Here is a 24,405-nt window from a genome sequence, read left to right as displayed (position 1 = left end):
GTATACAGGGTGGCCAGTTTCTCTAGAACAATCTGACCACCATCCTTCAACAAATCTGCTGTTACCTGATCTTCCCCAGCTGCCTTCCCCCTTTGCATAGCTCCTATGGCTTTCTTTACTTCTTCTGGCGTTACCTGTGGGATTTCGAATTCCTCTAGGCTATTCTCTCTTCCACTATCGTCGTGGGTGCCACTGGTACTGTATAAATCTCTATAGAACTCCTCAGCCACTTGAACTATCTCATCCATATTAGTAACGATATTGCCGGCTTTGTCTCTTAACGCACACATCTGATTCTTGCCTATTCCTAGTTTCTTCTTCAGTGTTTTTAGGCTTCCTCCGTTCCTGAGAGCCTGTTCAATTCTATCCATATTATAGTTCCTGATGTCCGCTGTCTTACGCTTGTTGATTAACTTAGAAAGTTCTGCCAGTTCTATTCTAGCTGTAGGGTAAGAGGCTTTCATACATTGGCGTTTCTTGATCAGATCTTTCGTCTCCTGCGATAGCTTACTGGTTTCCTGTCTAACGGAGTTACCACCGACTTCTATTGCGCACTCCTTAATGGTTCCCATGAGATAGTCGTTCATTGCTTCAACACTAAGGTGCTCTTCCTGAGTTAAAGCCGAATACCTGTTCTGTAGCTTGATCCGGAATTCCTCTAGTTTAGCTCTCACCGCTAACTCATTGATTGGCTTCTTGTGTACCAGTTTCTTCCGTTCCCTCCTCAAGTCTAGGCTAATTCGAGTTCTTACCATCCTATGGTCACTGCAGCGTACCTTGCCGAGCACGTCTACATCTTGTATGATGCCAGGGTTCGCGCAGAGTATGAAGTCGATTTCATTTCTAGTCTCACCATTCGGGCTCCTCCATGTCCACTTTCGACTAACCCGCTTGCGGAAAAAGGTGTTCATTATCCGCATATTATTCTGTTCTGCAAACTCTACTAATAATTCTCCTCTGCTATTCCTAGAGCCTATGCCATATTCCCCCACTGACTTGTCTCCAGCCAGCTTCTTGCCTACCCTGGCATTGAAGTCGCCCATCAGTATAGTGTATTTTGTTTTGACTTTACCCATCGCCGATTCCACGTCTTCATATAAGCTTTCGACTTCCTGGTCATCATGACTGCATGTAGGGGCATAGACTTGTACCACCTTCAATTTGTACCTCTTATTAAGTTTCACAACAAGACCCTCTCGTTAATGCTATAGAATTCCTGTATGTTACCAGCTATTTTCTTATTAATCAGGAATCCGACTCCTAGTTCTCGTCTCTCCGCTAAGCCCCGGTAACACAGTACATGCCCGCTTTTTAGCACTGTATATGCTTCTTTTGTCCTCCTAACCTCACTGAGCCCTATTATATCCCATTTACTACCCTCTAATTCCTCCAATAACACTGCTAGACTCGCCTCACTAGATAGCGTTCTAACGTTAAACGTTGCCAGGTTCAGATTCCAATGGCGGCCTGTCCGGAGCCAGGTATTCTTAGCACCCTCTGCAGCGTTACAGATCTGACCGCCGCCGTGGTCAGTTGCTTCGCGGCTGCTGGGGACTGAGGGCCGGGGTTTGATTGTTGTATTCATATAGGAGGTTGTGGCCAAGTACTGCACCAGGGTGGCCAATCCTGCTCTGGTGAGAGACTGCGTTACCGGTTCTGGTCACCGGGATCAGGCCGCACTCCAGGCCAGTTTGTGCAATTTTCTCAACACACGGTTTTTTTTTTTCGGTGGAGAAGTGCGCGGCACCGGGATGTAAATCACGGTCTTCTTGCACTGGAGATGGATACTCTACCGTCCCCGTAGGAGTTAAATTAAAAATTGAATTATGGTGTTTTGCTTGACAAAAACCACTTTCTGATTATGCACGCCGTAGTGGAGGACTCCGAAAATTTCGACCACCTGGGGTTCTTTAACGTGCACCTAATTCTAAGTACACGGGTGTTTTCGCATTTCGCCCCCACCGAAATGCGGCCGCCGTGGCCGGGGTCCGATCCCGCGACCTCGTGCTCAGCAGTCTAACACCATGACCACTGAGCAACCACGGCGGGTCCCGCAGGAGTTGTACGCCTCATTTAACCTACAGTGGTGCCCTATTTGATCAGTCAAGGTGGACCAATCTGAGCTCGGTTATACCGCATGGATGGCACTCGGCTGGTGAACCTGGTATTTAGGACCTGCACATGTGTGGCCACACATAATTGAGGATATATAATTTTTTTTTAGCAGGGTTTCCGTACAGTGATAAAAGGAAGGAAAATACATTAAAAGAAAGAAAAAAAGGGAAAAAAAGGAACATAACATATGATTTGAACTCGTGATCCTTCAATGTTGCCCGGAAAGGTAGCTCAGTCGGTTGGTTCGTCAAGCCAACGGTTACTTTCAAGCGCCAAAGCTCCTGCTCCGAGCCTCATACTTATGTGGAAAGGGACTGGTGCTGTCCGCGGCAGTCGATTTTTGCCGTTCCACAACAACCATTTCCTGAGTGATCGCCAGATATATGCCGAATAACTTCCTGTCATTCAATAAGAATGTCTCTCTTTCATGCAGCCTACCAATTCGCGCTGTTTCGGTTTAGACAAAACGATTTATCATTCGAGGCGCACTTGCCAAGTTTGCCTCCAATTAAAACTGCCTGCGATGCCTATAGTGCAGCTCTTATCTCACTCAACATACACAGCTCTATATACGTGCATCCGGTGCAATGCTTTCCGTTGTATCAGCAATTTCAATGTCATGGCCGATCATGTAAGCAAAAGTAGCTGTTTACTATTTACAATATCCAGAATTGATCAAACGTGAAGTTGTCACCGGCATTCTGAGTGGTTGGAAGGCATAATTTCTTGGAAAAATGGCCGCCAGAGGAGCAGCGTGAACTCGAGCGGCTTTATAGACTAGGAAAACTGCCTTAAAATATTTAGACTTGAGGGGAAGCTTCGTTAACAAACTATAACACGGCAATCAGCACTCGTATACGACGAGAGAAATTATTGAGACGTGGAAAATTCCCTTGAAATAAATCTGGTTTGCGAGACAAATGCTTGTATGTATTGAATCTCCTAAAAGATGAGGGGGGGGGAATATGCGCTCACCGAGAGGGCATCGTCAGCACGAGACCACCGCCAGGCACCTTACTGAGATGTAGAGAGCCTCGCGGCCAGAACAAAGTCTCCCCTCTCCGCCGGCCCAGGGTGGAAAACGCGCTTTCCGATCGCTCAAGGTAGCGCGGACATTGTATAGCTCTAGCGTCTAGGAAAGAGCTTAAACAGGTGCGGGGGCGGCACGCATAGCGTGGGAAGCTAGCCGCCGGAATAGCTATCTCAAGTACTGCTGCTGGCGAGGGCGAAATACCTTCGTGTAATTATAATTACCCTAATAGGACTTCTTTCATGAAAAAAAAGAGAAGAAAAAGAAAAGGGAAACGGCTCAGAAGGCTATACTACGAGAGCTATGACTGATACTTTTCTATATATATGTATTCATCTCATCTATGGGATCGCATGCGCGCGCTGTTGGTTTTAAAGCGCAACCGTGGTAGGGAAAAGGAAGGCGATATAAGCATGCGTGTCCATGATACGCACACGACAAACTGCCTTACAATATTTAGAATTGATATATATATATACACACACAAAAGCCAATATAGGCTGCTCGACACTATCTCGCGCGTTTTTATAGCGACGTACATCAGAACCGACTCGTCGTTCCACAACAACCATTTCCTGAGTGATCGCCAGATATATGCCGAATAACTTCCTGTCATTCAATAAGAATGTCTCTCTTTCATGCAGCCTACCAATTCGCGCTGTTTCGGTTTAGACAAAACGATTTATCATTCGAGGCGCACTTGCCAAGTTTGCCTCCAATTAAAACTGCCTGCGATGCCTATAGTGCAGCTCTTATCTCACTCAACATACACAGCTCTATATACGTGCATCCGGTGCAATGCCTTCCGTTGTATCAGCAATTTCAATGTCATGGCCGATCATGTAAGCAAAAGTAGCTGTTTACTATTTACAATATCCAGAATTGATCAAACGTGAAGTTGTCACCGGCATTCTGAGTGGTTGGAAGGCATAATTTCTTGGAAAAATGGCCGCCAGAGGAGCAGCGTGAACTCGAGCGGCTTTATAGACTTGGAAAACTGCCTTAAAATATTTATACTTGAGGGGAAGCTTCGTTAACAAACTATAACACGGCAATCAGCACTCGTATACGACGAGAGAAATTATTCAGACGTGGAAAATTCCCTTGAAATAAATCTGGTTTGCGAGACAAATGCTTGTATGTATTTAATCTCTTAAAAGATGAGGGGGGGAAATATGCGCTCACCGAGAGGGCATCGTCAGCACGAGACCACCGCCAGGCACCTTACTGAGATGTAGAGAGCCTCGCGGCCGGAACAAAGTCTCCCCTCTCCGCCGGCCCAGGGTGGAAAACGCGCTTTCCGATCGCTCAAGGTTGCGCGGACATTGTATAGCTCTAGCGTCTAGGAAAGAGCTTAAACAGGTGCGGAGGCGGCACGCATAGCGTGGGAAGCTAGCCGCCGGAATAGCTATCTCAAGTACTGCTGCTGGCGAGGGCGAAATACCTTCGTGTAATTATAATAACCCTAATAGGACTTCTTTCAAAGAAAAAAAAAGAGAAGAAAAAGAAAAGGGAAACGGCTCAGAAGGCTATACTACGAGAGCTATGACTGATACTTTTCTATATATATGTATTCATCTCATCTATGGGATCGCATGCGCGCGCTGTTGGTTTTAAAGCGCAACCGTGGTAGGGAAACGGAAGGCGATATAAGCATGCGTGTCCATGATACGCACACGACAAACTGCCTTACAATATTTAGAATTGATATATATATATACACACACAAAAGCCAATATAGGCTGCTCGACACCATCTCGCGCGTTTTAATAGCGACGTACATCAGAACCGACTCGTCGTTCCACAACAACCATTTCCGGAGTGATCGCCAGATATATGCCGAATAACTTCCTGTCATTCAATAAGAATGTCTCTCTTTCATGCAGCCTACCAATTCGCGCTGTTTCGGTTTAGACAAAACGATTTATCATTCGAGGCGCACTTGCCAAGTTTGCCTCCAATTAAAACTGCCTGCGATGCCTATAGTGCAGCTCTTATCTCACTCAACATACACAGCTCTATATACGTGCATCCGGTGCAATGCCTTCCGTTGTATCAGCAATTTCAATGTCATGGCCGATCATGTAAGCAAAAGTAGCTGTTTACTATTTACAATATCCAGAATTGATCAAACGTGAAGTTGTCACCGGCATTCTGAGTGGTTGGAAGGCATAATTTCTTAGAAAAATGGCCGCCAGAGGAGCAGCGTGAACTCGAGCGGCTTTATAGACTAGGAAAACTGCCTTAAAATATTTAGACTTGAGGGGAAGCTTCGTTAACAAACTATAACACGGCAATCAGCACTCGTATACGACGAGAGAAATTATTGAGACGTGGAAAATTCCCCTTGAAATAAATCTGGTTTGCGAGACAAATGCTTGTATGTATTGAATCTCTTAAAAGATGAGGGGGGGAAATATGCGCTCACCGAGAGGGCATCGTCAGCACGAGACCACCGCCAGGCACCTTACTGAGATGTAGAGAGCCTCGCGGCCGGAACAAAGTCTCCCCTCTCCGCCGGCCCAGGGTGGAAAACGCGTTTCCGATCGCTCAAGGTTGCGCGGACATTGTATAGCTCTAGCGTCTAGGAAAGAGCTTAAACAGGTGCGGGGGCGGCACGCATAGCGTGGGAAGCTAGCCGCCGGAATAGCTATCTCAAGTACTGCTGCTGGCGAGGGCGAAATACCTTCGTGTAATTATAATAACCCTAATAGGACTTCTTTCAAAGAAAAAAAAAGAGAAGAAAAAGAAAAGGGAAACGGCTCAGAAGGCTATACTACGAGAGCTATGACTGATACTTTTCTATATATATGTATTCATCTCATCTATGGGATCGCATGCGCGCGCTGTTGGTTTTAAAGCGCAACCGTGGTAGGGAAACGGAAGGCGATATAAGCATGTGTGTCCATGATACGCACACGACAAACTACCTTACAATATTTAGAATTGATATATATATACACACACAAAAGCCAATATAGGCTGCTCGACACTATCTCGCGCGTTTTTATAGCGACGTACATCAGAACCGACTCGTCGTTCCACAACAACCATTTCCTGAGTGATCGCCAGATATATGCCGAATAACTTCCTGTCATTCAATAAGAATGTCTCTCTTTCATGCAGCCTACCAATTCGCGCTGTTTCGGTTTAGACAAAACGATTTATCATTCGAGGCGCACTTGCCAAGTTTGCCTCCAATTAAAACTGCCTGCGATGCCTATAGTGCAGCTCTTATCTCACTCAACATACACAGCTCTATATACGTGCATCCGGTGCAATGCTTTCCGTTGTATCAGCAATTTCAATGTCATGGCCGATCATGTAAGCAAAAGTAGCTGTTTACTATTTACAATATCCAGAATTGATCAAACGTGAAGTTGTCACCGGCATTCTGAGTGGTTGGAAGGCATAATTTCTTGGAAAAATGGCCGCCAGAGGAGCAGCGTGAACTCGAGCGGCTTTATAGACTAGGAAAACTGCCTTAAAATATTTAGACTTGAGGGGAAGCTTCGTTAACAAACTATAACACGGCAATCAGCACTCGTATACGACGAGAGAAATTATTGAGACGTGGAAAATTCCCTTGAAATAAATCTGGTTTGCGAGACAAATGCTTGTATGTATTGAATCTCCTAAAAGATGAGGGGGGGGGGGAATATGCGCTCACCGAGAGGGCATCGTCAGCACGAGACCACCGCCAGGCACCTTACTGAGATGTAGAGAGCCTCGCGGCCAGAACAAAGTCTCCCCTCTCCGCCGGCCCAGGGTGGAAAACGCGCTTTCCGATCGCTCAAGGTAGCGCGGACATTGTATAGCTCTAGCGTCTAGGAAAGAGCTTAAACAGGTGCGGGGGCGGCACGCATAGCGTGGGAAGCTAGCCGCCGGAATAGCTATCTCAAGTACTGCTGCTGGCGAGGGCGAAATACCTTCGTGTAATTATAATTACCCTAATAGGACTTCTTTCAAAGAAAAAAAAGAGAAGAAAAAGAAAAGGGAAACGGCTCAGAAGGCTATACTACGAGAGCTATGACTGATACTTTTCTATATATATGTATTCATCTCATCTATGGGATCGCATGCGCGCGCTGTTGGTTTTAAAGCGCAACCGTGGTAGGGAAAAGGAAGGCGATATAAGCATGCGTGTCCATGATACGCACACGACAAACTGCCTTACAATATTTAGAATTGATATATATATATACACACACAAAAGCCAATATAGGCTGCTCGACACTATCTCGCGCGTTTTTATAGCGACGTACATCAGAACCGACTCGTCGTTCCACAACAACCATTTCCTGAGTGATCGCCAGATATATGCCGAATAACTTCCTGTCATTCAATAAGAATGTCTCTCTTTCATGCAGCCTACCAATTCGCGCTGTTTCGGTTTAGACAAAACGATTTATCATTCGAGGCGCACTTGCCAAGTTTGCCTCCAATTAAAACTGCCTGCGATGCCTATAGTGCAGCTCTTATCTCACTCAACATACACAGCTCTATATACGTGCATCCGGTGCAATGCCTTCCGTTGTATCAGCAATTTCAATGTCATGGCCGATCATGTAAGCAAAAGTAGCTGTTTACTATTTACAATATCCAGAATTGATCAAACGTGAAGTTGTCACCGGCATTCTGAGTGGTTGGAAGGCATAATTTCTTGGAAAAATGGCCGCCAGAGGAGCAGCGTGAACTCGAGCGGCTTTATAGACTTGGAAAACTGCCTTAAAATATTTAGACTTGAGGGGAAGCTTCGTTAACAAACTATAACACGGCAATCAGCACTCGTATACGACGAGAGAAATTATTCAGACGTGGAAAATTCCCTTGAAATAAATCTGGTTTGCGAGACAAATGCTTGTATGTATTTAATCTCTTAAAAGATGAGGGGGGGAAATATGCGCTCACCGAGAGGGCATCGTCAGCACGAGACCACCGCCAGGCACCTTACTGAGATGTAGAGAGCCTCGCGGCCGGAACAAAGTCTCCCCTCTCCGCCGGCCCAGGGTGGAAAACGCGCTTTCCGATCGCTCAAGGTTGCGCGGACATTGTATAGCTCTAGCGTCTAGGAAAGAGCTTAAACAGGTGCGGAGGCGGCACGCATAGCGTGGGAAGCTAGCCGCCGGAATAGCTATCTCAAGTACTGCTGCTGGCGAGGGCGAAATACCTTCGTGTAATTATAATAACCCTAATAGGACTTCTTTCAAAGAAAAAAAAAGAGAAGAAAAAGAAAAGGGAAACGGCTCAGAAGGCTATACTACGAGAGCTATGACTGATACTTTTCTATATATATGTATTCATCTCATCTATGGGATCGCATGCGCGCGCTGTTGGTTTTAAAGCGCAACCGTGGTAGGGAAACGGAAGGCGATATAAGCATGCGTGTCCATGATACGCACACGACAAACTGCCTTACAATATTTAGAATTGATATATATATATACACACACAAAAGCCAATATAGGCTGCTCGACACCATCTCGCGCGTTTTAATAGCGACGTACATCAGAACCGACTCGTCGTTCCACAACAACCATTTCCGGAGTGATCGCCAGATATATGCCGAATAACTTCCTGTCATTCAATAAGAATGTCTCTCTTTCATGCAGCCTACCAATTCGCGCTGTTTCGGTTTAGACAAAACGATTTATCATTCGAGGCGCACTTGCCAAGTTTGCCTCCAATTAAAACTGCCTGCGATGCCTATAGTGCAGCTCTTATCTCACTCAACATACACAGCTCTATATACGTGCATCCGGTGCAATGCCTTCCGTTGTATCAGCAATTTCAATGTCATGGCCGATCATGTAAGCAAAAGTAGCTGTTTACTATTTACAATATCCAGAATTGATCAAACGTGAAGTTGTCACCGGCATTCTGAGTGGTTGGAAGGCATAATTTCTTAGAAAAATGGCCGCCAGAGGAGCAGCGTGAACTCGAGCGGCTTTATAGACTAGGAAAACTGCCTTAAAATATTTAGACTTGAGGGGAAGCTTCGTTAACAAACTATAACACGGCAATCAGCACTCGTATACGATGACAGAAATTATTGAGACGTGGAAAATTCCCTTGAAATAAATCGCTAAATAAATAATAAGATAGCTTACAACTAAATGATTGTAGCATGCACAATTATTTCTAGTTACCATGGTGTCTTTCGGTAGACAACCTTATCAATACACATTAACCGAAAGGGCAACTGAGCAAAATACAAAGCCCGTGTTTGCGCAACAGATCATCTTTTTATCCTTATGCTTTAAAAACAGTTTACAATGCTTGCAGCGTATGTTTGTCCCTTAAGAATAATCTTGTATCTTGGGGAGCCTTTTCAATGTTAAAGGCTACGTGCCCCCGATACCTCCTCGTGAGAAATGGCAGGCGCGTTTTGAGCTTGACATAGCATTCCTGAGAAGAAAGTACCCAGTGTGAAGCTATCAAGAACGGAAACGCAAGTAAGACCCATGATGATTACTTTTGTGAGACAATGATGCTGCAAAGCGTGTAAACTGTTTTTTTTCAAATGTAGCATTTAAATTTGTGTTTTTATTTAACCAAAAATTGAAAGCTTTCATGGTTTGCACATATGTGTCATCCATACCTCATCATCCATAGGGTATGCGATATCACCTGAGAGGCAAAGCGGAGCAAAGTATCTGGGAGAAAAACAGGAGAATAATAATGGTACTTATTAGTAAAAAAAATGTCGCGCATTTTGCAATAATGTACAGTTTGTGACTTACAACATAATTCCTCAAAAATCCGAGGTATCTGTTTCCGATAAGTAGACGCCCACATAATCAACGCGACTCACCTGTACCGACAAAGTGTGCCGTGGAATTCATTTATTTACATGCAAGAAAGTTGCAAATGCTGAGGATAGTTTTCTAAAATAGCTGAGTACAGAATAAAACATTTTCCTCAAAATTATTTCCCGCTTCGTCCTACTTATATCTATTCGTCAGGTATATCTTCCCACATGAACTTCAACTGTCGCAGCCATCAAGGTTTCTTCTTTCTATCAGCAACATTTCTTTTCTCATGTTTTGAGTTTGAAGTTAAGAACTGTCCATGTATATCCACAATTGTTTCTTTCTCCACATCACACAAAAAGACCTGAAATAAAAAGAATCGGCAGCATCTTACACTCCCGTAATACGTGAAGGCGAAAGCCTGCCGCACACTTGGTAGTGGATTAAGTTAGATGACCGAAGGGTCAGACTTCTTGCAAGCCATAACAAGCCGCAGTGTGAAGTGAACGTATTGCGCTGTCGGACGACATCCTCAACAATACATGCCAGCAACAAATTCGCTACCTAAAATTATCTTGGCCTTTCTTTCATTCTCTATTTTTTCTTGTCTTTCTTTCGTTCTTCCCTTTTTAAAGAGAAACTGTCTTTGCCTTTTCGTTCGGCTTTCCCACTGCTGCTGCTGTTGCTGCTGTGGCTGCTGTGACTGCTGCTGTCCGGCACACCGCGCTGGCGGGTGGATGACAGCATGGAAGAAAAGAAAAGATGCGCGATGAACTCGTTTTCTACCGCACCGCGTCGAATGTGCACAATGCCCTCTGGAGCTCCCAGATCTTCGCCACCTTACCCTCTTCACAGCTGTACTTATCCGTTACCCCTGCAAGCGCTTACCTTTGTGGCAACGTGTATGTTCAGAGGGGAGCTAGATAGAATGGAAGAGAGGAGGGAGGAGAGTTGTCCGAGAATGCGTTGAATTGATACAGTCGCGAAACGAGTGAATAACAGCCTTGGCACTCTTCGCTCCCAGTTCCCATACGAATACAGGGGGGGGGGGATACGTCAGAAGGCAAGCAAACACTGGATAAACTTATGTTCAAGGTACGGTACGGTACGGTGTGTTTCTGCTATTTCTGAAAAATAAAACAACTCAAATATGTCTATCGAATAACTTACGCAAGGCGTGCAGAGGCAGAGCCGCGATAATTAAAGCTCACCGCAGGATCTCGGCGATTGGGGTTTTGGCACACACAGCCCCGTAATCTAATTCAAGTTTATTGCGTCTGACGCCATGCGATGTGCCATGTGAGGCAATGAGAGTGCTCAATCCTCTCATAGGTTAGGAAATATGGCGCGCAGCAACGCTTCCAGCAAACACATCTCCCCTTGTGTTTTGTGTACTACGCAGACAAACCGCAGTGGTTCAAGCAAGGTAACGTTGAACATCAACTCACTGCACTTGTGTTGGACAAAACGTCGATAAACAATCGCCGTCGATGTCACGGGTAATTATTGTCAATGAAAGGAAACAGCACAGCCATCTTCGCTTACATCGATTCCATAGAGGGTAGAATTTGCACATTTTTTTTTCTTTCGGTCTTTCATTCTTTCTTCCGTTCCTTCTTTCGTTCCTTCGTTCTTTCTTTTGTTTCTTCATTCACGTTCAACGATTGCATCTTTGGTTGCTCATGTATTCAATCATTTCTGATTATTATATTCCAATGTTTTTTGTATCACAAGATGAGACACAGCTTTTTTCCGGTATGAGCTATTTATGCAAACGCATTTGGTGTTTCACTCGTCTACGCTTTTTCTAACTGTACAAGACGCTGCTTTTTTGTGTATGAGCCATTGCAACATCACACCTAAGGCTTTCGCCTTAAAAAGGAGTGCACTAGAAAGAAGCATTTTAAGAAGGGTGCAACATTACATAGTGGCCGTCTCTCAGCCTTGTAAAGGAGACCCATTTGCTGACAAAGAATGAGAGAGCACCAATTCTAACCGGTGATTGTGGTGATTCTGCGGTGATTGTTTTCCCCCGTAATTGTTTCTACTCCTCTACATCGGGTCACAATTACTTACAACCATTGAACTGAGTTATTTATTCCTTAAAACCAACCGCCCGTTTTTTTTTTTTTTTGGTGCCGGTGTACTGAGCGACGTCACAACCTCTCAAGCAAGTGCGTGAGTGTCCATGTGACCAAAGCAAGCGCTGACAAGCACACACACATGTATATAACTAAACATACTTTTAGGGTTTCATGTGCCAACTGCCATCAATGCAGACATGCATAAAAGCGTGCAGGTAGACGAGCGCATCAACTCGAGCATCTATCGTAGGTAAAGCACACAGAAATGTACGCAGCGGTGACACAGAAGGCGGCCACGCAGGGATGCACCCCGTTCTTTCTCTTATATTCCTGAGGCGTTGCTGCTATTGAACTTAGGGGCCTCCACCGTGGCCTTTGCTTTCTTGAGCGACTGGACCTAACTATTGCGATGCCCACGCGTGGCCCCAACAGATCGCTGCCGCGAGTTGGAATGGGAGCTTTCCGCCGAACCGACGTGCCTGCTTCCTGTTCATCACGGTCTTACGATCGCGGCGCATCTATTGACCGATGGAATCGGCGAACTCTTTCGTCATCAACTGAAAGCTATCCTAGTAGCCGGCTATACTTACATGTCTTGTATCAAAGATCTTACTGTTGTACTCCTAGGCGTGTGCTGCTCCTTCAAGGACGAACTCGGATTTACAGCTGTGGAGCTCGTCTACGGCACATAGTTTCGCTTGCTGGACAGAGTGTTCTCGTGACCTTGTTGCGCCAGGCCAGATACTGACAGCTCTGTCGAGCAAGTGCATTTCCTGTTGGCCCATCTGCGTCCTGTTCCTTCAAAGCTCCATTTATTGCGTGATATTTTTCGCAGAAAACCTGCCTACAGCAACCCACGTCTTCATCAGCCACAATGGCGTCGGACCAATTATTATGCCACCGTATGACGGCCTGTTGAAAGTCATGCAGTCGACAGAACAGTGTTTTGGTATCCGTCAAGGAGTTGGTAATGCATGTGTAGTAGCGGGAATCGCTTCTGCAATGTAGCGGGCATGGCAAAGATGGTCGCTTTCCACGTCCCTGGAAAGCACGTTTAGAGCTCGCACAGCAGAACACCTATCAGATCTGAGCACTGCCGCCCTTCCTAACTATATCATCTGTCCATTCCAGTGCTCCTTCCCCGCACTGTTGACCGATGGTGAGGCGTCAGCCGCAAACTCGACAGTTGTGGTACTGTCAGCAGTCCTTGCTGTTCTCTGCCAATCAACTTCTCTTTCTCGCTCTTCGTCAACAAACGCGAACAGCTTGTGTCGAATGACAGGGTCAAGTGCGACTATCTGTGAAACTCGCCATTCCTTTCCCCATTAACTGACTTTCCTTCTTCTAATAATGCAATTGTGGTTATGCCCACTCGATTTTCAGCGAAGGCGGGTTGAGATATAGCTCGATATTACACAACGGCAAAATCTGGAATACAAAAGCTCATTTATCCTTTAACTTCAGCTATAGGAACCTTCACCACCTGTTTTCCGTCAAGTGTTAACATCTAACATGCTTAATACATTGCCCACTTCATATAGGCCGATTTCATTGGAAGGATCACGTCGTATCGTTCTGAACCGCACCACAGTGCCGTGCCCCAGTCCATGCACAGGATATACCATGCAAAAGTTTCTGCAGCGTGATTGACTGAGTGTTACTTGTAGCGTACACTGCGCAACCTCATATGTCCGAAGCTAGGTGCACTCATTCACTGCCATCGAATAAGAAAACGTTCACCGTAGCACTAAGCCCAACGTTTCTCAAGTTGTGCTGCCCTCAGCTCAACCTTGCGACTTGCATAAGTGCAGTATCAGCGCAATGCCAGCCAGCTATGGTTGCCCTTCGTTGTTCACATCCGTTGACATTTTTCCTGCCTGCTTCAGCTTAGTTGAACGACTGACATCTGCGCTGTACAGTATGCAAGTGTTCTTTGTTCGCTTGTGAAACGCATTCTCGTGTCTCTCCTATACTACTACTTATCGTGAATATCAGCTTAAAAGCAGGTTGCTAGTGTTACTTCTCGGCTGCATTCTCAAGCGAATGCTAAGTACGACCGTGCTTCAGTGCTCTTTTATTTTGCGGATAACTCCGGCGCATTGTCCTGATTGTCCATATATGTGACAGAGATGTTGTGAAATTTGAGATAACATTGTGAGAAAAAAGAGACAAAATTCAGACAACCATGAGGCAATAGGGCAATAGAAGGCGTTATTCATCATACCTAAAATATTACTTTACTACCTGCCATATTCATTTTTATTCGGCAGACCTGCGCGCTCCGAAGTGTGATGGTTTTCTGCTGCATGATAGGTGCATTTTACGCCATTTCCAAAAATATCTAATTGAAACCTTGTTCATACGATCCTGTTTCATGCGACTTCCCGGTTCTAGCGTTCGCGAAGCAAACAAAAAAATGAGCCAACACAGTTGTGCTTCATTTTACCTGTTATTACGACCTCAGAAAACACATTTTTCGCAGCACATATGTTCAAAGCATCACCACTCCCAACGTAGGATACGCTTTCCGCCCGCTAGTTCTTTTTTGAGTAATAAAACACGCGAGGCATGAGTGATCAAAGGCCGTAGGTGACCGCCAGGGCAGCTTCTTCACACTAATTTTCCGCTTTAAGATATGATAATACCCGCACACACTCAGTTTTCTCTTCTGGTAGATGCATATCGCCTCGCAAGATGTCGCACATCACGTGCACAGGTGTTATTGACTATTGTTGTTGATGTGACCATTATTATTATGACCGTATTGTAATGGCCATTCCTATTGTGGTAAGAATGGGCACCTTCGTTATGTGCGTTGTGTGGCGAGTCCACCTATCAGCTGCACAGCACATGTAGTGTAGTGCCTTGGTAAGCGTACTTTACGCTTTCATTTGGTGATAACCGAAACCGGCAGCCATACCCGGATGCAGTTGGCGCGAAGTTAGCGTCACGTTTCACTCCGACGAAATATGAGGCAAACTTAGAATACGAGGCTTCTATAGCGGCATCGCATTCTGGATTCACGCAGCAGCTCGATTTCCTTTCTTTCTATTGGTCGTCCTGAAGCACTAAGCAGAAGGGAAAAAAAAGCAAAGCCCGTCTAGGAGGCCCCGGTCATTGGCAGCTTTACGCGCATCGGCCGTCTAGTGCTACAACAATTCACCTTGAGTGGGCACGTCAGAACTTCCCGCCAAGAATGTCATACCCGAGGAAGCTGCTGACCTAGGCCGAATTCGAGAAACACAAACTTCGCTTGCCGAAGCCACATTAACAACAACGTACGTTTCGGGTCCCTCTATCTTCTTCAGCTAAGCGTGCGACTTTATTTCGAGCAGCACCCATTCGCACAACAGTACGTGTAACCAAGATGTCAACTACCGTTAAGTCTGCAAATTTTCTAGTGACATTGGTTAGTACGTTTTTCTCGTGTTTTGTATTCTTCAAGAACGTATCAACAAGATTCTACTGTATGTGTTTCAGCAAATGTGTGTTTAAATGCTACACGTCTACTCAAACGCAATACAACGTTGGTAGCTTCGCCGAGATCATAATCATGTTCTTCTTTCTGCTGAATGTTCATTAACTGTTGAAAAATTTCACGGACTTTAACGACAGTTGTTGAGAGTCCTAGAGAGTATTTTATCGGCAGCTAATGCCGAAAAAAGTGAATGTTCGATTCTATACCGTCCACTTCAGCTGTTGTATCATGGCTTCTATAAAGTGCAAGACATGAACGACATTCATGCTCGCATTATTTGAGGTATCTTAAAATAGTAGTTGTACAAATATTCTGTGAGAAAAGCCTTTTTCTGATAGCACGTGTAAACATGCCATAGCGTTTGTTTACCTTCAAAACTGAGCGTTTTAAGACATTATATATTTTAAAGTGTAAATGACAGCTGCGATTAAAATTTATTTATTAGCAGCCTTGCATCAAGCGGTAAGGAGTCTCTCTATGTCAAACATTGTCAGAAATACCGGTCACTGTGTCTTTTTAATATTTTCATTAAAGGCGAAACTCCGTTCTTTGAGTACCTGCTGCACGAGACCTCTAATCCTAGCTGCGGTGTGTTCCTTGTTACAAGTGGAAATGGTACGTATGAGGATACCAAAAAAATTGTGTTTTTTTCAATTACGTTAGTGGAAGGGAAATAATTTACCACCGTGGTCGAATGAGTTGCCAAAAGTCTATTCGGTAAGCTCAAGAGATATCCTTAGTACTAGAATAATAGTGTATGGCATTGGGCTTGCGTTCTCTAGGCCGCTTCCTGCCACACATAGTGGCCATTGCAGAAACTAGATACCGTTAGGTACTGCTGAATCAAACATAGGTATTTCGGTTCTGTCTTTTTTAGCTCTTGGAAATTTCTTCAGCAATTACTGTCTTACGGCAGCATGCAGCAGTTTCAATAGGTTGAAGAGTTTCTACGCATCCGTTACCTGAATAAATTCGGAGGAAAGCTGTTACACCTCTGTAACCTACTACGCGACAGAATAAGAGTAATGCTAGCTTACAAGCCTGCAATAAACTTCAAGAAATTCCTGACAATGAAAATCCAATGATAAATGTAAACTCAAAGGGAAAATTATGTACTGTTCTGAACATCACAGTCTGGAAGACTCGCAAAAACGAATCTTTCAGTTATCACCTCAGAAAATAGCAGTGAATGCGTTGAAATTTTATTATTATTGAATTTTTTACTATACTCTGCCGTTATGCACTGAAACAGTGTCATGATTCGTTCTTATCCTAGGAAGTTCTAAGAACTGTGCTGTGTATTTTGGCAAAAAGAACATCAAGGTGTTTTAAAAACATCAAGAGCATATTAAAATGAGCACACCTTTAGAGCGGTCTCTCGACGGTAGTTAGGTAAAGCTTTTTCCATTTAATTTTAAGTACATTATGGTTGCAAATGCACAGGACACGGTGACATAGCTATGGGACACGATGTATTGAATATTCATAATAATGGACTAAATATTTAGCCGACAGGATTTAAAGCACCATAAATATTAAAGCATGTGTGCTCAGAAATGGAAAAGCTGCAGTTGTCAACATTTTGGCCTTCTAGTTAGATGGTATTGCCTCGCGAAAGACACAATTAAGTCTATCGGTTGGTAATTTCGCGATTTGCTTGTGAAAAAAAAATATTTTTTTTTGTTATTAGCGATTACGACGTAACTGATTTTAACGCGGAAAATAACCTTTAAGCTTAGTCAAACTCTAGTTCTTTTGAGTTACGAGGCGCTTTAGTTCGCATAATAGATTTCATTTCGATTGCACTCTCAGTTTCGGAATGTTTTATGGAGAACTAATGGTGACCTTGTATTGCTAAATCAACATATGGGCGTGCTTCTGATGCGCCATATGTAAGTATTTTTGAAACTGCCCACAATAATGGATGATCTTTTTTCCCCTTTAGTTAAATTCTATGAACTCCGTCTTTGGAATTCTTCTGCTGTGAGCGCCTACAGTGAATGCCTTCGACACTACGTTTCCCGCATACCGCATGGAAACTACATCACGACATATTACAATGGACAATGCCCAAAAATATTCAATCAACCGCAATAAAGTTTACTGTCATTATGGAACTATCACAGAGTTGCTGAATGGTTAGCAGAAAACATTAATGTTATTCCATGAAATCGCATTGATGGACTCTCGCTCGCATGCGTCTTGGTTCTCAACGCAAATAACGCTTGCTATATTTTCCACTTTACAATATTTTTGTGTGGTACATGGGTCAATTCCGCAATCAAGGAACACTTTGGCAAACCAAACGTGTACTATAAACATGTGAACCCTATTGATCATGGTTTCATTGTAATGAGAAAGCATTATATGCCCCGAGTAAGCAAATATCCGGCGGCGTCGATATCGAGCGATGGTACCAAAAATGGCTGACGGCGCTAAGAGTAATAAGACGCTAAATATACAAATGAACGTGTCCTTAAAGGGACAATTTGATTGATTTGGGTCAAGATGGGATTCCAACCTGGGTCTCTGGTATGCGAGACAAAGACACTTCCTCGAGGCCACGGGAGCTCCATGGTGCTGAATGTGCGCCCAGTATGTGTGATTGCCACGTAACGTTGCAGCTGTCTGGCTGCCTACATGTGTGGCCTAGTGGGCGCATCATTGGAGACGTGATGGCTAAGCAAGTGGTGAACAGGTGGCACCACATCCTGCGTGTGCAAAATGAGTGTATAAAATTTTAAAAAGATTATCCACCAATTGAACGCTCCTGAATGATCGTTCGTGTTTTGAACTCCTCAGAGACAAGCGAGTGCGTTCAGACGCTGTGGCGCAGTCAGAAGGCAGGCGAAAGATTGCACGAACAAGGAACACGCGAAAAAAAAAAAAACATGTCGCCAGTCACTATAACCCTTTCACATTCTCACAATTAAGCCACCTTATGTGTCGCTGCCAATATATTTTTATGTCACTGCTGTTTGAACTTTGTGTTTCGCTTTTATTTGCTGAATCTGTCAGGATTTGTAGGTAGTCTTACAGTTGTCGCAGCCACCTATTATAGTATTACGCGAGGTGAGAAACTACGTAGAAACATTTAGCTTTGACAGTTGAGCTAAGTTTGCTCAGTTAAGTGGTTAAACGCTCTAGGTTATGCTTTAACGCCAAGATTATTATTAGTGATAAGCCTCTCCCTAGAGCGCAAATATCGAGCTCTCCAGTAATCGAGAGTAGATGTTAGCATGAAACGCTACCGTAGGGGTTTATAATACCGCCAATATTAAAATGTGTGTAGTACACGTTCGCAACGGCACGTCCAATCAGAGCACACCACACCACGCCATACTGTGCACCAGTCAACAGAGGCAAAATAGTTTGCTGTCACAAACAGAACCTCATTGCAAGTCTTGTCTATGTCAAACAGCCATCCGCCCTGCGCTGGACGTTACCGGCTTGGACACTGCCCGACGCTACCAGTGCTGCCGACTCGCCGGACGCAATCTGTTCCTCACGGACCACAGGCATTCAAAAGAGCGCAGGCAACTCTATCTCTGTGTCAAAAGAGGAGAGTGAAGTGTATAGTGGCCTGTATCAGATTTTTGAACGTCGCTAGTGGAAAGGACGAGTAAAACTTCAGCGTCCAAGAAGTTGCAGCTTGAGTGGTATTTTCGGCAAACATTTTGAAAAACTCGGAAGCAATATTCTCTGTAACTTGTCAGGGAAGTAAATAACGTATGTAATGCGCTTTTGCGTCGTTACGCGGATTAATTAAGGAAAAATGACAAATCCGCCCAATCATAGCAATCGCTACAAAGGAATGCCATACGGTTTCCCAGGATGAAAACCCTCACAGTTGAAGAAAAATTCGTCCTGGTCCGTGACTCGCACCCGGGACCATGGCCTTTGATCTCGTTTTGTTCGGGGAATTTCGTTTTCTCCACCCAGCTTGCCCGGATTTTCTCGTTTTAGTGCCTGGATAACTGCTCTGGCTTTGGGCTCAAGGTCACTTAAAGGCCGGCGCCAACGCCACCTAAAAGCATTGCATGCTTGAAAACCAGTGTCTTTCAGTGTCCTTCCGTGTAATACTAGGATGTTTTTTCACACTGGATGGCACCTAGGATGATGGCGCTCGCTGGGAGTCGCTGGGACATCGGTGAGGACGCTGCATAAAGCTGGTTTAGACTGGAGAAGACGCTGGTTTCACTGCTATGACGCTGGGGCGCAGAGGTCTGCACTGTACACGCGCTATTTTCACTGCTATGACGCTGGGGCGCAGAGGTCTGTGCTGTACACGCGATGGTTCTCGCTGTAGTTAGCTGTTTCGTAATGGAAACTGCGCGGATTGCACCGGGGCCGCACTTATTACAGTATGCAAGGAGTATAGGCATTGTTGAATGTTAAATGTTTTATGCAAATTTATTGGGAGATATTAGTCTCTTGTCCTAACAAGGCCATATCTTGGGGTCATAAATATATATCTCATGTCGGAGCATGGAGTAAAAGTAGTGAGCTGCTCCCCTTTTCCAAGCATATCTGACACTGAAGATCACTTTTGTTTCTGCATTTCCCTTTTCACGGGACCGATAGCTATATTCTTCAATGAAACTACGCAAACGGAGATAACGCCTCGTTTTGAGTAGTTAGCAACGGCGACAACTCGCAGTCATCGGTTGCGTATTGCCGCAGATTGATATTATCGCAGCGATAACAAAGCCAGATTCGAGCACTTCCACTTTCCCTAGTGTAGTAGAATATCATAGATAAAAGGTGCTGAGGTTTATAAACATACTTCAGCATAGGCCAGAGACCCACGCTGCTATCCCTCCCATCCACCGAAGCTTAGGCCTAACGTAGGCGCCGTTTCCGTCTACAACCTATCGACCCGTTTGGGCCCAGAAATCAACAAGTGCAATAAGGATAAGTCGCTCTTCAGCATTTGCGTCGATGTGCCTAAATAAACCACTTCTTGCGTGTCTGCAATGTCAGCAGCAAAAGCGACGAGCACCGACGTGACGCGTTATAAGCATGCGCATATGTGCTGTCTCGGAATACTGCCAGCACTAGCCTACACCTCTCTGACGGAGATATGTGACTAAATAAACCTGTCGATTGAGACGCATCGGAGAACTAAGAAATTGTATATTCATTAGGTGAAGTAGAAGAAAGGGCTATCAAAGTCGGCGGAAACAGCCTATACAGCGTTCCGGATTGGCGGTTCCTTTAGGACCATGTTAAAATACCAATTGCAAAAGAAAATCAGTGTTGTGACACTTCCAGATCTAGCATTGAATATGAGCAACAATTTTTTCTTTCTGATTAAGGCATAAGAGGAAGCTTTTGCTCGGGTGCTGCTATCTAAATATACGTAAAATGAGAATTCGTTTTTCTGGGCAACCACTGCACCTAGTTTGGCGATGTCTGTTGCATTTAAAAGAAACATCTAAAATATTGTGACTGTTAGTTCCGAATCTTTCATTTAGTTGGACAATTTTTTATTAAAAAATGGCAAAAATATAAAATTTTCAGAAAAAGGAACTGTCAAGTTTACAACGCTGTAACTCAACAAAGAGAAATGATGGAACAAATATGTGAAATGTATATAATAGTAAACGTAAAGCGAACAACATTGATATGTTATACATGAACCTGAAAAAAATTTGTAATATGTTTATACAGCTTTTGCGCAACCCTTATACACAACAAAAAATTCTTGTAAGATTTTAAATGCCATACCAACTTTGTCCGCTTTCAATGATCTAGTGGATGCCATTTACAGAACCGCGATATCCGTTCCTGATGCAGAGCTATTAATTTATAAATTTGGCACTTCTATTATTTTCAATCTTTCGAATTTTCGAAAATCTCTTTAACATAATTGCAGCCCTAAATCGAAATTGCGATACCAGCAGTTACTAGAATTTACCTTTCTCTCTCAAATGCAACAAATTTCATTAAAATCTGCTCAGGAGTTACCTCAGAAAAACGTTTTTGTGTTTTACGTGTATTTGAATTGGCCGCGTCGGAGTTTGGTGCGAGCTAGAGCTTCTTCAAAAACTTTACTTGCGGGGTTATAGGGCCTCTACCATGTCTGTGTGAAACTATAACAGCTCCTGCGTCTTGATATGACAAAGTATTTACAAGCCAGCGTATGCTGGTGTGTCTAACTGGCGGATTACCAGGCTCGGGATCTTTCGGTCAGACAACTGAATCTTGGTCGTGTTGTTTGTACTTTTTCTCGTTATTTTTACTGCACTAAAACGCTCTCTGCTGCTCTCTGTATTAAAAAAAATATGCACGGTAGCCAGGCACCATGTATTTCTCGCTATAGAGCTGCTTTTCGCACCAGTACCCAGCGCTTGAGCAGGTTTTCGGTGTGGGTGCTTACAGGTAAGCAGACACCGAAAACCTGCTCAAGCACTGCTCAAGCTCAGAGTCTACAACACGCTCGGAGAAATTATCGAGGCACAAGAGTGCTCACAGCGGCTCAGGCTATCCGACACTCCGGCAGGCCGCGAGATATTCGACGAGATGGGCCTCAATCCTGTCGACCAGTGCCCCGACGCCATGCGGATTCCCAGCGACATCAGGTCTCAACTCCACATCGCGCCCCTTCCCCGAATACGCACCCCGCAAACAATGTCGGCAGACGTCGGGCCAGGGGCACAGCTCCACTTGAGCATGTCCACAATAACCACATTGAGGCAAGCTTCGTGCATTCCGCGGCATATGTCCAACAAGAGGCATTCGCCGTCTCCATCGTCGACTCCAATTCCATGCTCACTTGCTGCGCTACGGTACTGACTCCGAGGCCCGTGGTAGCCGAACAGGTTGCAATCGCTCTGGCTATGCTAGATGGTCGAATAGAGGCAAGATATAGCGACACCAAGGCAGCCATTAAGGCCTACCTAACCGGGATGGTCTGCCCTCAGGCCCTCCGCATTCTCCAAAGCGCCAAAGGTATCTCTCCGCATTCTCTCACTTGGTTTCCCGCTCACTTGGGGTCGACTGAGACCTCTCCTTCTAACCCTAACGAGGGCGCGCACGAGGCCGCTCGATGACTCACTGACCGAGCCGCCTCAGCAATCTCCCTGCCTTGCGGGAAACCCTTGCTCACGTTAAATTAGGTTACCAAACACTTCTATCTATCAAGGCGGGTATTCCCCTTCCCGCACCCCGACTTATGCGCGGCACTGGCGGCGACCCTTTGACTTTTACAAGCCCGTGCCTATACTAACCTTGTGGCTCTTCATGCTATATACCCTGAAAGGTATCCCAGTGCGGACTGCCCTGCGTGTGGACTAAGGGCAACATTGATTCATGTGTTGTGGGAGTGTGAAGCCATCGGCCCCTCCTTCAGCGAGAATAGGTGGGTTGCGCTCTTGGGCAGCCCTGAACTCAACGACCAAAACGTGGCCGTCCAGAGGGCCTGCGATCGGGCCGCCAAGCTCGGCTTGGCGATCTCTACGTGGGACTAACCCCGTCGCGCGGGGTATTCCCCGCGTCTTCTCTGCACCTAAATAAAGTTCTTTCTTTCACTCACTCATTCGCAAATAACCCAGTGCCTCTCAGTATTCCGCGCCTGCCCAAGTGCCCCAGACCCCCATCAAGCGTGCGACACTGGGCCCATAACTCGTCTTTACATTGTGCACTGTATACTGGGATTCGCAATAGGGATTGCAACTAATATCACGGTAAGGGATTTTTAATGCTTTGAATGTATAATTTGTGCATATTTACTCTGAATAAAAGAAAGGCTGGAGTTAACGATAATGACCTAACCAGAAGTACAAGAAATGCAGAGAACAAGTTGTCGTTGTGTATGTCCCTTCTAGTGAGCCCATCATGTCTGCGCATTATAAAAGGGCCTCGACAGCGGTATATCCACAATAAGCACTGCAGCGAAGCTCGTGCATCTCAAGTTGATTTTTCTTCCGTGAGATAATGAGTAACTAATTGTCCAACCCCAGTACCTCAATAATTGATGCTCTACACAGCAAATGTTTCTGCACACAAAAAGCGTAATAAGGGTGTATTTGCATTTTTACGCCCTTCTTTACATGCTTTCATACCCTTTCGGTATTATAATGCAGTACTACACTATCACGGTAGGATGCTTATTTCGTTAGCAGCCTCATATTATACTCTGAAACAAATTTACACCCTTTTGGTCGTATCTTACGACACAACAATAATAATCATCTGTCTTGCTTGTGTTTCCTTTTTGAAACGCTGTGCTCGCTACTTTTTTGTCTAGAATGCTCTGTCATGCTAATAACGCGCATGCCGTTCGTGACATGGAATTGCCAGGCTCGCAGCGTTAAAGAAAGGAAATGCGGACAAGACAGACGACGCTTATTGTTGTGTGGCAAGATGCGGCGCAAAGGGTGTAATTTTGTATAAGGGAGTAGAACGAAGGATGTTTCTTAATGCTTATCAAGGGTGTAAGTGATACACACATATATCTGGGTCATCATTTTTAGGTTATATGGAATTTTTTAACCAAGACTGTTGCAAATTACGTAATCGTTTTACTCGTGCTGGATTATTCTAAGAGCCAGGCATTATTAACACGAGAAATGAAAACGCATATTCAACTAATTAACGAAAATCCGATAATTATTTTCGAATAATTATATTATAGTACATATTGAAATTTACGAATTCTAATCGGTGAGTTTGCAAGACGTATCCACTTGTAATGAATTTCGAGAATGACGCGAGTTTGGGTATATACGTCATCAAACTTGCCCTAAAAGGCACCACTACACTTACTTTTATAACAAAACGTTTTTTTCTGAATTAACCTACAAAATAACTTCTGAAACACCCATGTATTTCGTTCCACACCATGATAAAAATATATGTCAAATTTCCTGATATTCTGGCACCTAATTTCAAGTGGATACGTCTTGCAAGCCCACTGGCTACAATTTGTAGATTTCAATATGC

At 44.5% G+C, this 24,405-nt stretch overlaps 1 protein-coding gene across 1 annotated transcript in view; it reads left to right on the top strand.

Moving 5' to 3' along the window:
* The window catches only part of LOC142586891 (uncharacterized), a 32,130-nt gene extending 14,562 nt beyond the window's left edge, over nt 1–17,568 (top strand). The window contains exons 4-5 of the mRNA XM_075697772.1: nt 15,994–16,074; nt 17,405–17,568. Of these exons, the coding sequence (XP_075553887.1) occupies nt 15,994–16,074; nt 17,405–17,556 (233 nt within the window). The 3' untranslated portion in view covers nt 17,557–17,568. The remainder of the gene's footprint in view (nt 1–15,993; nt 16,075–17,404) is intronic.
* The last annotated feature ends 6,837 nt before the right edge of the window (nt 17,569–24,405 follow it).

The sequence above is a fragment of the Dermacentor variabilis genome, chromosome 7, assembly GCF_050947875.1.
Source record: "Dermacentor variabilis isolate Ectoservices chromosome 7, ASM5094787v1, whole genome shotgun sequence".
NCBI classification, from domain to species: domain Eukaryota; kingdom Metazoa; phylum Arthropoda; class Arachnida; order Ixodida; family Ixodidae; genus Dermacentor; species Dermacentor variabilis.
This window is presented reverse-complemented; position numbering and strand designations above follow the sequence as displayed.